Raw genomic sequence first — 13,813 nt, forward strand, 5'->3', positions numbered from 1 at the left:
CACACAGCGGACGCACTGGAAACACAAACACGAGACAAACTTAAGATACTCGGTTACGAAAACTTAGGCAAAAGAAGGCAAATAAAAATTGAACTGAACCGTTCGACTCACTCACGACTCACAGTGCAATTCGTCAGTATCGTCGCCGGGTCCGCAGTTCTTGACCCCGTCGCATCGCAGCTTATCCGAGATGCAGTATCCGGCTCCGCACTGGAAGTGGTACGTCGACTCGCAGTGCAGACCCACGGACGGCGGACCCGGACCGGAGTCCTGTATCTCGGTCCACACAATGCGGAAGCCCTGTTGGGTGGAAAGGTTAGGGGCCACCATCTCTGGGAGATTATCGCGTTTGCTCATACCTGGGCACCCACTGTCTTGTCGCTGGTGGTGAAGCTGATGCGCGCCGTCTGGCCAGTAGAGGTATAGTGCCACTGCTCCACGGGCGGCTTTTCGCCACACAGCTCCAGCGGCGGCTGGTCGGAGTCCACGTTCATCCACAGCCGCAGCACAGCGGCAGGACACCCGCGATCTGGATATGAAATAATAATAATTATTATAGATAGAATATATAATAGGAATTATAATATCTAATAAGGAATTATATTTAAAATAAAGGTTCCAGTTGTCTTAGAAGTAAATAGAAATAATTAAATCAGCTATAGTTTATCTTCTTATAAACAACTAGTTTCCCCATTCTCACACGACTTGGTGACTTACTGGCTGGGTCTCCTTCCAGGCCGAACTGCTCAAAGTGAATGGACAGCTTGTAGCCGGGGCGTGCCTTCATCACCCAGTTGCAGGCGTTGGAGGCCATGCCCCGGCCAGGTGCCTTGTAGCCGGCTGGCCAGTTGGGCGAGGTGATGAGGCCCGAGTCCTGGTTGCTGAAGTTGCCGCCGCAGTCGCCGGCATCCGACTTGGCCGACTCGAAGAAGTAGCGGGCCTTGAAGCCGCTGGCCACGCTCTCCTGGTCCGTGTGCAGGGTGATCCGCAGCCCCACCGCTCCCCGCGGGCTCTCGACGGGTCCGGGGGCTGTCTGACCGCAGTAGCGGCCCAGCAGGCGGTCGTTGTTGTCCCGGTAGACGACATACATCTCCAGCCAGTCCTCGAAGCAGGCGCCAGAACTACGATCAAATATGTAAATCAATGTGTTGATATACTATTACTATTAATGGATCCTTGATCGCGCTCTTACCCATAAGCTCCCGCCGTGGCGTTTGCATTGTTGTCCGCCTTGATCTTGAAGTGGTCAAACACAATGGTCACCTGCTCATCGGCCTCGGCAAGAAACAGATATGAGCAATTCGTGTCCGAGGGATAATTGGAGGGGTATCTCGGGCTGTTCAGTTCGCCGCGCTTCTTGGAACTGCTCACGTAGGTGAAGCTGCAGGTGCCGTCCGGCGCCGCCGTGCCCGGAATCTTGTACTCCGTCTCGAAGGTGTACTTGCCCTTGAAGCCACGACCCTGCAGCTCACCCGAACTGAAGACCATGGCCAGCCGCGGTCCCTCGCTGATCACCCGCTGCGTCTCATTGCCGCACAACTCGTAGTCGAACTTGTCGTAGGCATCGGCCGTCTCCTGGCCCTTCAGATAGATCTTTAGATAGCCGTCCGTGCAGTTGGACCTTTGATAGATTTAGATAGTTGCGTAATATAAATTGAAGTTCAGTAATTTATAAACTATATAATAAACTATAATATGCTCTACTTATGATATTTTGAATAATTACTTTACTTAAAATAAAGGCTTATGTTTAGCGATAAGTCTTTGGCAAACATTTGAAGTCCCGAACTGGAATACAAATTCTGTTGTGTGAGTATTAATTGTCTGTTTATTATTTACTACCCCAGCTGCCAGCTTATTTGATATCTTTTTCCTTTAATTACTTATAATAAGTTACGAAACTACTCACTCGCTCTTGTCCTTGTGCTCCACCTTAGGTATATTGAAAGCGTTAAACTCGAGACGCACACGCTCCAGATGCTGGGCATCCTGCATGCCATAGATGAAATATCTAAATGACGATGGAAATATTAAATTAAACCATTCTCCATTGAAGAAACTAGGAAGTTTTACTCACCTACACACAGTTTTTGGTATATAGGGATAGGGATAGTTGGGTGAGAGCACAAAGCCAGTGGATTCCTTCTTCGATAAAATCTTTTGATCACATTCTGAGCCACGTATGTGAATGCCATCATTTTCACCTGATTTACGTATTACAAATTGCAGTTTCGTTTTTGTAGCGAATGATTAGTTTGAATTGAATTTCGATAGAGCAATCAGATCAGATCAGTTCGAATTGTAGAGCAGATCGGAAATCACCAGATAGCGTTGAAATAGTTATTTGTTTTTGAAGTAGAGAGAAGGTGTGGAGAGATTAGAATTTGTAGTGTCGATAGTTAGATAAATGAAACTTAAAATAGCACACAAAACGAACAAAGCCAGTGAATAGGTTGGTTCAAGCACATACAATTAGCTGACGAATGCTATTCGCCGTGGCAACCATTTTGTGATGCCCCAATAAGTAGGCCACACTTTTCGGTGAGCATTTTGGAGCACCACAAAATGGTTGCCGGGATGGGCATAACTGAAACAACAAACATAGTGTGTACATTATAGATGTTTGGCAGTACTTACGTATAAAATCTAATTTAACAAAACTCTCGCTAAATTCATAAATTCCTTTAAAGCCACGATTTTGGGTATTTGCGGTGCGCGATAACGTATAAAAATGAACAAAAAGGCTCGACTCGCTCGAATACAAAACTAAGTTTCTTTGCTGCCCGCAATATGTACCGATTAATGCTGACGAATTATCTGGACCATCGTACACTTTCACATAGTCAAATGGGCAGCTGTTTATTTTGGTTTGGTTTGCAGTGGTGGTGATGTTGTTGAAATTTGGTTGTAGACGAATTGCAGATTGGAATAGCAGATTGGATAGAGAAGAGTTGGCTTTAGAGACATTCGGATGAGGGTAAATTCGGTATAGATAGTTCACAGATTGTGGTAGTGTGGGCTGCCAATCAGAGCAAGTTTTGGCCAGAGCAGTTTTGGCCAGCACTTGCTTTGATCTTGACTTGTTACCGGTTGTGTGATTGGGTGTTTTCATTTCTCTGTGTGTCTTTTGAGTGTGTTTAACTGTGCAGCATTAGAGGTACTCACTGTGGTCCACCAAAAAATAGATCAAAATCCCGAAACTCTAATCTAACCCTCTGATTCGATTCACCAAGAAACTGATATGTGCATGACATATCCTTCGGATAGGCACCTGGATAGGTTGGCGATATGAGCGCACCAGTTTTGTTGACGCTCATGCTGGGCGTTATCGTGTAGGAACATGGCGACCCCGCAATGGGTATGCCAATTTCATATTCCGCTTTTCGGGTGGAAGGAAATCACAAGACAGTCAGTAACGGTGGGCGGCTCTGGTAATTCCCCCGAACTCTCTACTCACATGCATTTATAAACCTAAACGTGCCCTCGAACAGGTCCGTGGTCACGTTCTTGTTGCTAAAAAATGAAATCGCAACTGCCCGATACATGGAAATGCGACGACGCGGCGGAATGGTGCCGCAGTAGCGGCCCCCGAATGGCGAGTTGATCAGTTCCGCTGGCTCCGACGACTGCACCTCCGAGTAGATATCCATGTACTCATGAACACAACTGAAAGGAGAGAAGACATGGTGGTATTCAGCATAAATAAATTGGAAGGAACATAGATATGGGCAGCACAAATAATTAAAACAATTGTACTTATCCCCGTCCAAGTTCACCTAAAAGGACCAAGTTCTGTTTCATATTTACCTTGGTAACTCACCGACGGCCGAACCGCTGGAAATGGGAGTAAGCAGAGAGAAGGAAGTATCAGTGCCTGGTAAACTTTCGCCAGTCATTCGATTTCCACTTACTCTGGCGGACTTCCTCTTAAATTAAACGATTTAAAAACTACTTCGACGCGCTGACCGGGTCCTGCTAGGAAGGTGTAGAGGCATTGGCGCGAGTGATTGCGATGGTTGTGCAGCAGCGGGGCCGAGAAGCTGCCATTCTGGGGTCCACCGATCCGCGACACGAAGGTCTGGTCACACTCTGTGGAAAAGGACGAGAAAAGTGGGGCGGCGAAGTTGGCACGCCACATGGCCATTGATAAGTTTACAGGATGCTTACTGTTTACTGCGGGATATAGACTAGACATTGACACACACAGCAATACAGAACACATACACAGAACGTAGCAGCGGAACAAGAGCTGTTAACAAGGCATGTCAATGTGTGGGTGTGTATGGCTTTGTGTGCACAGAGAAAAATATCAGCAATTTACTTATGAAACTCCAGCTAGGGATCTTAGAAAAATCAAGTATTGATATCAAAGATAATTCTTTAAATTTAATTTTTAATCTGATTCTAATCTTATAGAATCATCTCAAAGAATCATGACAATCCATCTTTAATTGTCATAAGGAGAATGTATTCTATGAATCCTGTTAAGCTGCGTTCATTTCAATATCATTAAGTTAATACTTTTTCGTTAATGTCAGCAAAAACGCAAGATTAAACTATTTAGCTGATTAGATAGCATAGTTGCACTTTATGGGCACTTCAGATCTAATCTTTTGACTTCTTCTCTGGCGGGTGTTTGGTTTTCGTTTGCTATGTGTACAACTAGGAAGCGATTTCAGTTGGTCAACTAGGGCAACTGGAACTACGGGTGGACAGTAAAACGCAACTGTTAACTACGGGCGCGCATTGCAGGCACTCGCACACCAAAAAACAAACACACACGCGCGCGGCCCAAGGCGCACACACACACATCGAGAGGGGGACTTGAACTTGATAGGGTGTGTGTGAGTGGTGTTGGGTGGTTGGTTGTTTGGCTGTTTGTGGGAGGAGAGGGGAAGATAGAAAGGGTGAGATGGCGCCACCTACTTGGCGATTTCGTGGGTCGCGACGACACCTCCAAATAGGCCACCACCGGCTGCATCCAAGGCTCTCCGTCGGCGCCGTTCGACTTTAAATGAGCACCGCCTGCACGGTGGGTTGTGGGTGGTGGTGGGCGGAGTGGGTGTGTTTTGAGGGGTGGTTTGAAAGCGGGGGGTAGACAAATAGACAGCGTTAATGATTTCGATATGCTTGGATTGGGGCACCTGCTCTGTTTCAGTCACAACTTGACGCCCAACATGGAAATGCGCTTCTCGACTTTATGACAAGCTGTCCGACCGTCTGTCCATTTGTTTGTTTGCTCACACGCTCCGCATCTATCTATCAAAATGGCTTTCAGCTTTCAGCTTTGGGCTTGGGGGTGGGTATGGGTGCTAGCCACACGACAAGCGAATCCACCGATAGTGCAGATAGTAGGGAAAGGAAACTCATGTACTCGACGTGCGTCGGCTGCCGTGGCGTATACGCAACGTAGAGTACGAGTGCCTGTTTCTGTGTGCCAAAGCCAGCGGAAATTATTAAGAGCTTTCCAAAACACACACACAGAAACACTAGCACACACTGCGCTGCATTGTTCAAGGTGATTTGAGCAGCATCCACTTCTCTTGACTCCAAAAGCCCCGTAAGCCTTTTATTAGACTCTTCCATGGAAAACACTCTGCTATATTTTTAATTAGTTTAATAAATGAAATCCAACTACTCTGGCCTTAGCTCGATGAACTTCAAATTGCTGAAATACCATCAGTGGCCAGAGGCCAGAGGCACAGAAATGTGTAGGCAACTATTGCTTTTCTTGTAACTTGAACTTTGGACTTTCGTTAGTTTAGCACATGTTGGGTTCAAGAGAATAACAAGTCAGGACCACTAAATATTCTTTTCTTCTCTGCATTTAATGGATGGTCTTTTTGTATCGCATGTATTAGATGGTTTGCAATTTGCATATATTTTATTACTATGGCAAATATGTTTTAATCCATTTGGGACGGGCTTAAAACCTGTGTAAATAGTTTTTTACCATTAACTATTACGTTTAGGCATCCCCAAAATTATGATTGATCCAATTTGCGTTTAGCTGACAGCTTTAAATTCCACATAAATGGCCACACCGGTTACAAATTAACCCAAGCCTTGGGGGCGTTCCGCTTGTAATTAAATTCGTTTGGGAGCACATAATAAATGAGTCGACCGAGAGATGTGTTTGATTTTCGGGGAGAAGGGCGGTTTGGGCCATGCTTTGTGTTGGCTTTTGTGGCTGTGTAGCTGCAGCTGCGGTCCGCAGTTGCCCAAAGTACGGGTTGGGTTTGAGTTTGGGTGGAAATCAAATTCGGAAAACTATGGGATAAATGGCGGCCTCGAATTTAACTGACTAAACGGTTTGCCTATTGATTTTGTGATTTCACCACCGTATACCGTATACTCCATGTCAACATTGTGTTGGCCAAAGCCCCAACTAAGCCGTTTACATAATTTCCACTTAATTATTCACGCAACCGAATAGAATCCCTTTAGGCAAGCGATCTGTGCGATTATCCCCTGCTAACCGCCTTTGTTTCCCGCGTTTGGGTGTTTGAAATTAATTTTCAAAAACCCATGCCCACATGCACACATACTGAGCAGCGACATTTTATCCGAAATGCAGTTTACTAAACAGCAAATAAATGGCGCACGAGCAAAAGTTTGCTCATTAAAATGAAAGCGGATTTGTGTGGCACTCACACACACCCACCTCTCGCCCCCGCACACCAACACACGTTGCGTGCAGCGACGCAAGGCTGACTACGTGCCACAAAAAATATAAAGAACTCTAGGGAAAAGTTTCTGGACAATGCGATACCCTGCGTTCAGATGTATTGCATAACTTATGGCATCTGGCTAGTTTATATATTTATCTGAGTATGAACATAAAGAATAACTTCGTGACTTACAGAAAGGAACAGTGTTTCAAAAGTGCGCTACAATATCCAAAAGTCAGCGCACTGAGAATCCTGTTGGCAAAGTTATGCTATTTTCAAATATTTATCAACAAATAATCTAGAACCTAGGTCTACGCGTTTATAGGGCTTTCCGGTTTTCCGGTGGGGCCCCTTTTCACGAATACCATATAATGTGGATGTGTATCCTTGTAATCCACGCTTACCGGGTAGAAAAACTAGAGGCGTGGCCGTGACGATGGGCGTAGCAATGTCAACCGCAGCACAAAACGCTGGCAAGCGGAAGCTGCCCCACCCCCTCGCACTGCCGCCCCCTTTTCGCACCGCAATGACAATGCGCAGTAAAGTGTCAATAAATTTTATGCAGACGCCATTTGCATCGCCATAAATATTTTTGTTGTGTTCGGCAACGCATTTGCACTTCTGCTCCGGCATTTGTTTTCTTGCCATCAAGCCCCCTTTCGCCCGACGTCCCCCGACGCCCCTGTCATTATGTTAATTTACACCTTTTGTTGGCTGCGCCTCGGTTTCAATGCCATCGCAGATGGAACAAAGCCTGTACAATGCAGCAGCTTTTAATTGCGTGCCGTAAAAACTAACTGAAGCAATGAAAAGCTGCTAAATGGCAGCAATTCCATTGGGCAAACAAGTTGTCTGCTAAATATATTTACCGCTTGCGAACAGGTGTAATTGGACGAGGCACTGGGAGGCTCACACACACCTCAGCCTGCGGTGAGGCGCAAATAGCGCCCCAAGGATGCGTGTCACTAAATGCTCCCGGACCGTAACCCAAACCGAAACCGAAACCGAGACCCAGACCAAGACGCTCACGATGACGAAAACGTTCCCCAGGAGGCACGTAATACCACTAATAACCCAACCGACACTCACCCACACACACACACAAGTTGGGCCAGGCGACAAGAGGGAATGTGCCTTGGATTCTCTAGAATTTAATAATCCCGAACGGAAGGATCTCACCACTGAGATATTCGCATCACCAAGGATATTGTATCTTGGAAATTCAAAACATCCTTGGAGATGGAACATTTTGAATACAAAGACTACCCCTAATCATTTTTCAAATATTAATTCAATTGGAAAGCCACTCAGGAAATCTGTACTAATCTCCTTAGCATTGTTTTTCATCGATTGTATGTACTCTACACATTTTCACTTGTTCATGAACTCTAGCATACCGAGGGCATACCAAGGGCCCAGGCCCTTGTAGATTGAGTTTTTCGTGTGAGTTTAGTGAAACTTTTAAACTTTCAATCAGAAAAGGAAAAACTTCTCACGCGAGGCGTACGTTCAAGTTACTTTTCAAATCGAGACATTCTTTACGGGCTCATTTCACTGCGACACTTTTGTCGCCCTTCTGAACTTATAATCTTTAGTGGCTCCTGCTGTCTACTACGGTAAGTTCCCCATCACCTGATCCTGCCGCCTGCTGCTGTCTGCCCGGGTTTCCTGCTCGAGTACACACTTCTTGAAAATTTAATGGCTGACACTGCTGTCGGCACCGCCACCCACAGTGTCCTTGTATGCGCCTTCCCCAAAACCAGTCGACCACAGACCCATCCTCCAGTACTGCTCCCATTCCCTGCCCCTGCCCCTGCCTCCGGCATCCCCTTCGACACCTTCGTGGAGGAGCTCGTGTTACAGACAATTTGCGTTAAATTTACAAGTAACACCGCTCACCAAATACGAGGCCCAAAACCAGAGAGACTGCACAGCGCCTTATGTTGTTTTATTGCTGCCTGGAATGCCGTTCTGATACACGGATTCTTGAGGGGCTCACTGAGAGAAAATCCTGACGAAAGCTTAGCGGATGACAGGCTGCAGTGTTTAATGTTTTATGAGGCTGCTCTGAGTTGACACATTTTATTTCTGACAAGCTCGACTAGCTAATTCCACTTGTCATGCTAGCATTTTCCAATTGTTTTATGCCAAATCAAAACACTGCGACAAGAACTTTGCAAAGATCATGTCATGTTCTTCGGCAGTTTTTAAGCAGATGCTTTTCGAAACATTTTATTTTCAGGTTGAATTTTTCGTCGGAAATAATTGTAAACCACACACTGCAGATACCTTGTATTTCCTCAGTGGATTATATCTGACTGGCTTGCTGCCATAACCAAAACCCCAGATGGGAAAATGGCAACAACTTTGGCAACAAAACGCCGACAACAGTAACAGCAATTAAAGTGGATTTTCATGAAAATGAGTTTTCCTAATAGTTTATTCCAGGCCGAAAAATAAAATCATGGCGATAAAACGCGTTGATTAAGACGAAGGCAGGTGAGTGCTGATGGCCCAGGATGATGATGAGATTCTATGACTATGGATGGGGATCTTAGACGCAGCTGGCATTCGAGACACTCAAGGCTGGATTTTGGTTCTCGTTTCGGGCCTGGTTAATTCGAATGGGAGGTGGCTGGCATAATTATGCATATTATGTTGCAGGGTCTTAAGTGCATATTTGCGCTGGCTATTAGGTAAATTGAGACTAATTTATGGCCAATTAGTAGGGTGATTAAATTCAAGTGATTATCTTGAAGCTCATTAATGGCTCTGGCGAGCGGGTTAAATTCATAATTAATATCATGCATACGCCCCGGGGGCCACAGCGAAACCCAAAGCACTCGCAGCCCAAGTTATGCCCAACTTTTGGTCAACCTTCTAGTCCACTTGAGATCCGTCCTCTGGCTTTGGCCTAAACTCTTTTGCATTTATTTATGCACTTTGCCGAGATCCCTGAACTCGATGCCTGCAATTGAGGGCCGCTTCAACATTGAACTTTTGACTACGTCGAACCAAGAACTTTTATATCGATAAGTGGCAAATAATAAAATTGCCTGTGGCTGCTACTCACGCTGTTGATTGACTCTTGCGAACGTACCTGCAACGAAAGAGGGAAAAAAGAGTCAATATGTATTAAGTGATTTTCCGAGATGAAAGGGCTGCACGGGAAACAATTATCTATGGCCTTCACAGTAATCCCATAATAATGAAGATTTAAATAATATCATACGTATCTTGAAGATACATCCCAAGTAGCGAGGGCAGCTAAGTTAAATAATTATGAAAAAATGGCACCCACAACGTAAGTTTGAAGTGTAAAGGTGCCAGATGCATCTCACATCTTTCCAGAGGTTAATAAGGGATGGCAATTAAATGACCCGAGAAGAAGGAGCAAATTGACATAATGGAAATGCAAGAGGCAGTCAAAGAGATTTGAGGGGGCGGATAAGAACACCGACTGCCACTCGAGCATCCTTGAGTGTCCTGCCAGCGCAGGCGATTTCAAAGATACAATGCAATATCACCAGCAGCCAGTCCTGTGGCCCTGGCACGGAAAAGAAAGGAACTAAAGGATCGAAGGGAAGGTGAGGAGGTGGGGAGGTGGGAGGCGCAATGAGCAGCAGAGCAGCAAAAGGACTCAGTTCGATAAGCGCTACATTATGCTGTCTAGTCGGGTTTCTGCTGAAGCACCTCGTGTTGCATGCCGCTAATCAATCATGGCGTGGCATCCTCAGTTGCAGCAGCCAACCCATCCCAACTCAACCAAACCAAACCCAACCCAATCCAACCAACCAGCTAGTCTTCCAGCAGCTGCCTTCAATGGGCAATTATTGATTGATGCCAAGTGCACATCGCAGGGGGTTTCAGCATGGTAGGATGGCACGGGTTCCCATTTGGACTCGCTGCACGCTGCACGATGGGGCTGCCTCTGAAGTGGCCTGCACTGTGCCGTAACCCTGATCTAGTGCCCCTTTTCTGCAGCATCTGCTGTCAATTTTAAGATTTTAGACATTGAAATAATTCCTTTGCGGCGCCTTGAAGCTTAAAGTTTTAATTTGTTGTTTTTCTTCGGTGTTGCTGCGTGTGTATTTGTGTGTGCGTGTGTGTGTGGCAAGTTTCGTGTTTCGGTTTGCCATTCCAAGTGCAGCACTTCATTGACTTCTCTTTTCCTGTGTGGTCTTGTGGTTTTTGCGCCACTGGACCTTATTATTTTTCGGAAAAGTTTTTCTAGGTCTTCCGGCAGAATACGTTATATTCTTACTGAAAAGAAATACATTCATTTTACAGCGTTTTCCATAATTGCAAGTCAATGATGTCGGCCCCAGAAATATGCTACAGAAAATTATTTTTCACAGATTTGCTCCAAAACGTGTCCCGCATACTTAAGACCACAGAAACCAAACAAATTTATTTAAATGAGTCAGGAAAATTAAGTGGAAATGCGTGTGCCGTGGAAGGCGATCTGATTGTATGGGAAATGGGGAAAATACGCGAGATGTAGATAAGTAGAAAACGGGACCAAATTTTAATGCCGCTCCGGCAAACCTTAGACAAATAAAACTATAAATATAAACGTTTGCGGGGATGTCAAGGGGAAATGTATTTACATAAGTGCCCTGTGACTGGCGCACGTGTTTGATATTTCCTTTAGTTTTATGTCAGACAATGTCAAGCCTACATGCACACACACACGCACACACACACAGATACACACACACACATCCGCCCGTTGATAATTCAATAAACTAAACAAGATTCTGTGGGAGATTTATGGGTATGCTGAACCCGACTTTCGGCAGTTGAAAAACAGCTCGTGGCGGTTTATAAATCTTCATTTCAGCACAAAGACGCCCGACAGCACACATACACACACACACACACACACACACAGACTCTTAGTCGCTTATTAAAATGCCATTTTGGAGTGGGGGGAGGGGGGAAACTGGGCGCGGCTGGTTCATAAATTGCCAACACTTATGCTCAATAAATGGGCATAAATCTGGGCCCGACTCGCTGGCGGCATTAAAATGCGTAGCGACACGGTCAAAAAAGCGAAAGCAGCTTGCAGCTTCGAAGCAACAAAAGCATCCGGAATGTGCCACAGATAAAAAATATGCCCCTTGTGTGTGTTGGGTGGGCCAAATCTCTGTTTGTTGTCGAATCATTTTGCACGGCTGTAATTTGGATTTAAAAACGTTGGCATTTGTTACATCCCGGCAACACAAGACCGTTGTTCTTAACGTGCCCACATTAAATTGATGGCCTAGACAGCTTGAGGGCTGGCTAAATTGATTAATTGGCTGTTGACTCAGCGCCATTTTGGCCACTCCAGTTTCGTGGCCATGACTGCTGCGAAAATCCACCCTGAAAACTAGCCAGCCAATTGGTTCTGCTACATTCCACAAAACTGCATTAAATTTCGAGTCATTAGGCAGCAGTTTATTCCCCGTCCCCACGCACTTCGTCCTTGGTCCTGCCAACATTAGGTGGACATCTTCTATCTGCGCTTTACACATCGCTGACTGCCGACTGCTGACTGCAATTCCTAGAGCTATCTGGCATCTGGCTGCCATTGTGAGGCCTTCATCATGCAAATGTAATCGAAAATAATGAGATAGTTCTACTTTGGCGAAATCACTGAAGGAGACAACTTTTTCTAGCCATTGAAAAGAGGAGAAAAAGGAAATAAAGTAGCTATTGTGCAAATTATTATTTCATAAATCGACCATTTCTATCTGCAAGTTGGGAGTGTATCACCATGCACTTAAAAGTGAATTTTAGCCACATATTTAAAATCTTATATTTAACTACTAAATCTCGTCCTTTTAGATCTTGGAAAGTGAATGTATTTAAATAGGTCGTCGTTTAGTTTAATCTGTCTCCTTCGCCCCTGTTTTGCCAGTTGTTGTGTGTTTTAGTTTGGCTGTCGATTTCGACTTTCTAATTGAGCAATTTCCTTTGGGTAATTGCTTTTGCGCACTGTCGCATTCGGACTTGGATACAGATTCACATTGAGATTCAAATGCAGAATCAGACTGCGATAGCGATTCACATCCGCGCCCACCGAACGCCGCCCACGATCTGCCCTGGAATTGGACAATTAATTTGTGTTAGTAGCAATTCATAAACAAACAAATTGAAATTGGAAGCAGCGCCGCATTTGCATAATGCCGACTAAGTGAAAAACCAGATAGGCACTCGAGCATTTCGAGTGTGCTTCCAGGAGCGGATGCAGCTCGAAACCCTCGACACACACACCTCGCACACTGTTGATATGCAAACGCAGTCATAAAACGTGACATTTGCCGTCAGCTTCAATTTGGCCAAGGAATTGAATGGCCATAAAGTGTGCGAGTGTGCGGATGTGCGGGTGTGCAGGTGGGCGGGTGTGTGTGTGTGTGTGGCAAAAAGGTAGCACAAATTCAAAATGAAACGTAATTTGCATATGGAGGTCGAGGCGGAAGGGCAGGGGGCGTGTTCAAGCTGCTCGGGGCGGCTTTTTATGCACACCCAGGACACAGCAGAAAATCAAGTGGATGAAGTCGGGACAAAGCCAAAAGGTAAAGGTAGAACTTGCCCTAATCTGCATAATAATAAACCACACAAACACAAAACATGAAAACACACATAAATTGCCACCCACCCACAAGGCTGCCCCATTTTTGCCATATTTAATGCTGTGTAAATTGAATTTCCATCACTTTATGATTACTTGATGCGGACTGAGGTGGAAATACTCATCAAGTTGACTTTTTGTCCGGCATCCTGGAGTTTCCTCTGGGATCGGGTCCGTCCAAACTACATGGGTTACTTTCCTCGACTGCAGTTGCCCCATTAACTGGGCATATCAATTTTAATCAAATTGACAGGGGCCCCAGCAGCAATGAAACTTTATTGCCCACCCTCGTCCTCGTCCTCGTTAAGTTCGTCCATCTATGTATCTTTAAGCCTCAAAGAGTGTCTCTTTTCACTTTTTTGAAACTATTCAGAACGTTTTTTACAACACGTTAAAATGTTCGGCTTACCTTGTTCTCTTCTCTGACTTCGACCACTTTTGTTGATGTTTGTAATTAATTAATATATTAATTTATGCGCCGCGCGTTGATCATTTGTTGAATATTGTGTTCGCAGAGTCTGGC

General features: G+C 45.1%; 1 protein-coding gene across 9 annotated transcripts in view; it reads right to left on the minus strand.

Annotated features, from left to right (window-relative positions):
* LOC122622511 (cubilin) overlaps positions 1–13,813 on the minus strand; it is a 50,363-nt gene that overhangs the window by 4,529 nt on the left and 32,021 nt on the right. For 7 of the 9 annotated variants that reach the window (XR_006326303.1, XM_043800991.1, XM_043800993.1 and 4 more), the window contains 11 exons: positions 3,912–4,089; positions 3,808–3,834; positions 3,458–3,666; positions 3,166–3,379; positions 2,638–2,855; positions 2,078–2,204; positions 1,910–2,011; positions 1,193–1,621; positions 718–1,121; positions 360–529; positions 123–300 (listed from right to left, as the gene is read on the minus strand). Coding sequence is in view for 6 of the 9 variants with exons in the window: in XM_043800991.1 (XP_043656926.1) it covers positions 123–300; positions 360–529; positions 718–1,121; positions 1,193–1,621; positions 1,910–2,011; positions 2,078–2,204; positions 2,638–2,855; positions 3,166–3,379; positions 3,458–3,666; positions 3,808–3,834; positions 3,912–4,089 (2,256 nt within the window). In the remaining 3 variants the exon portion in view is untranslated. Of the gene's footprint in view, positions 1–115; positions 301–359; positions 530–717; positions 1,122–1,192; positions 1,622–1,909; positions 2,012–2,077; positions 2,205–2,637; positions 2,856–3,165; positions 3,380–3,457; positions 3,667–3,807; positions 3,835–3,911; positions 4,090–13,813 lie in introns of all 9 variants that reach the window. The other 2 variants (XR_006326301.1, XR_006326302.1) reach the window with 1 other exon arrangement.

The sequence above is a fragment of the Drosophila teissieri genome, chromosome 3R (genome assembly GCF_016746235.2).
Source record: "Drosophila teissieri strain GT53w chromosome 3R, Prin_Dtei_1.1, whole genome shotgun sequence".
In the NCBI taxonomy this organism is placed as follows: Eukaryota; Metazoa; Arthropoda; class Insecta; order Diptera; family Drosophilidae; genus Drosophila; species Drosophila teissieri.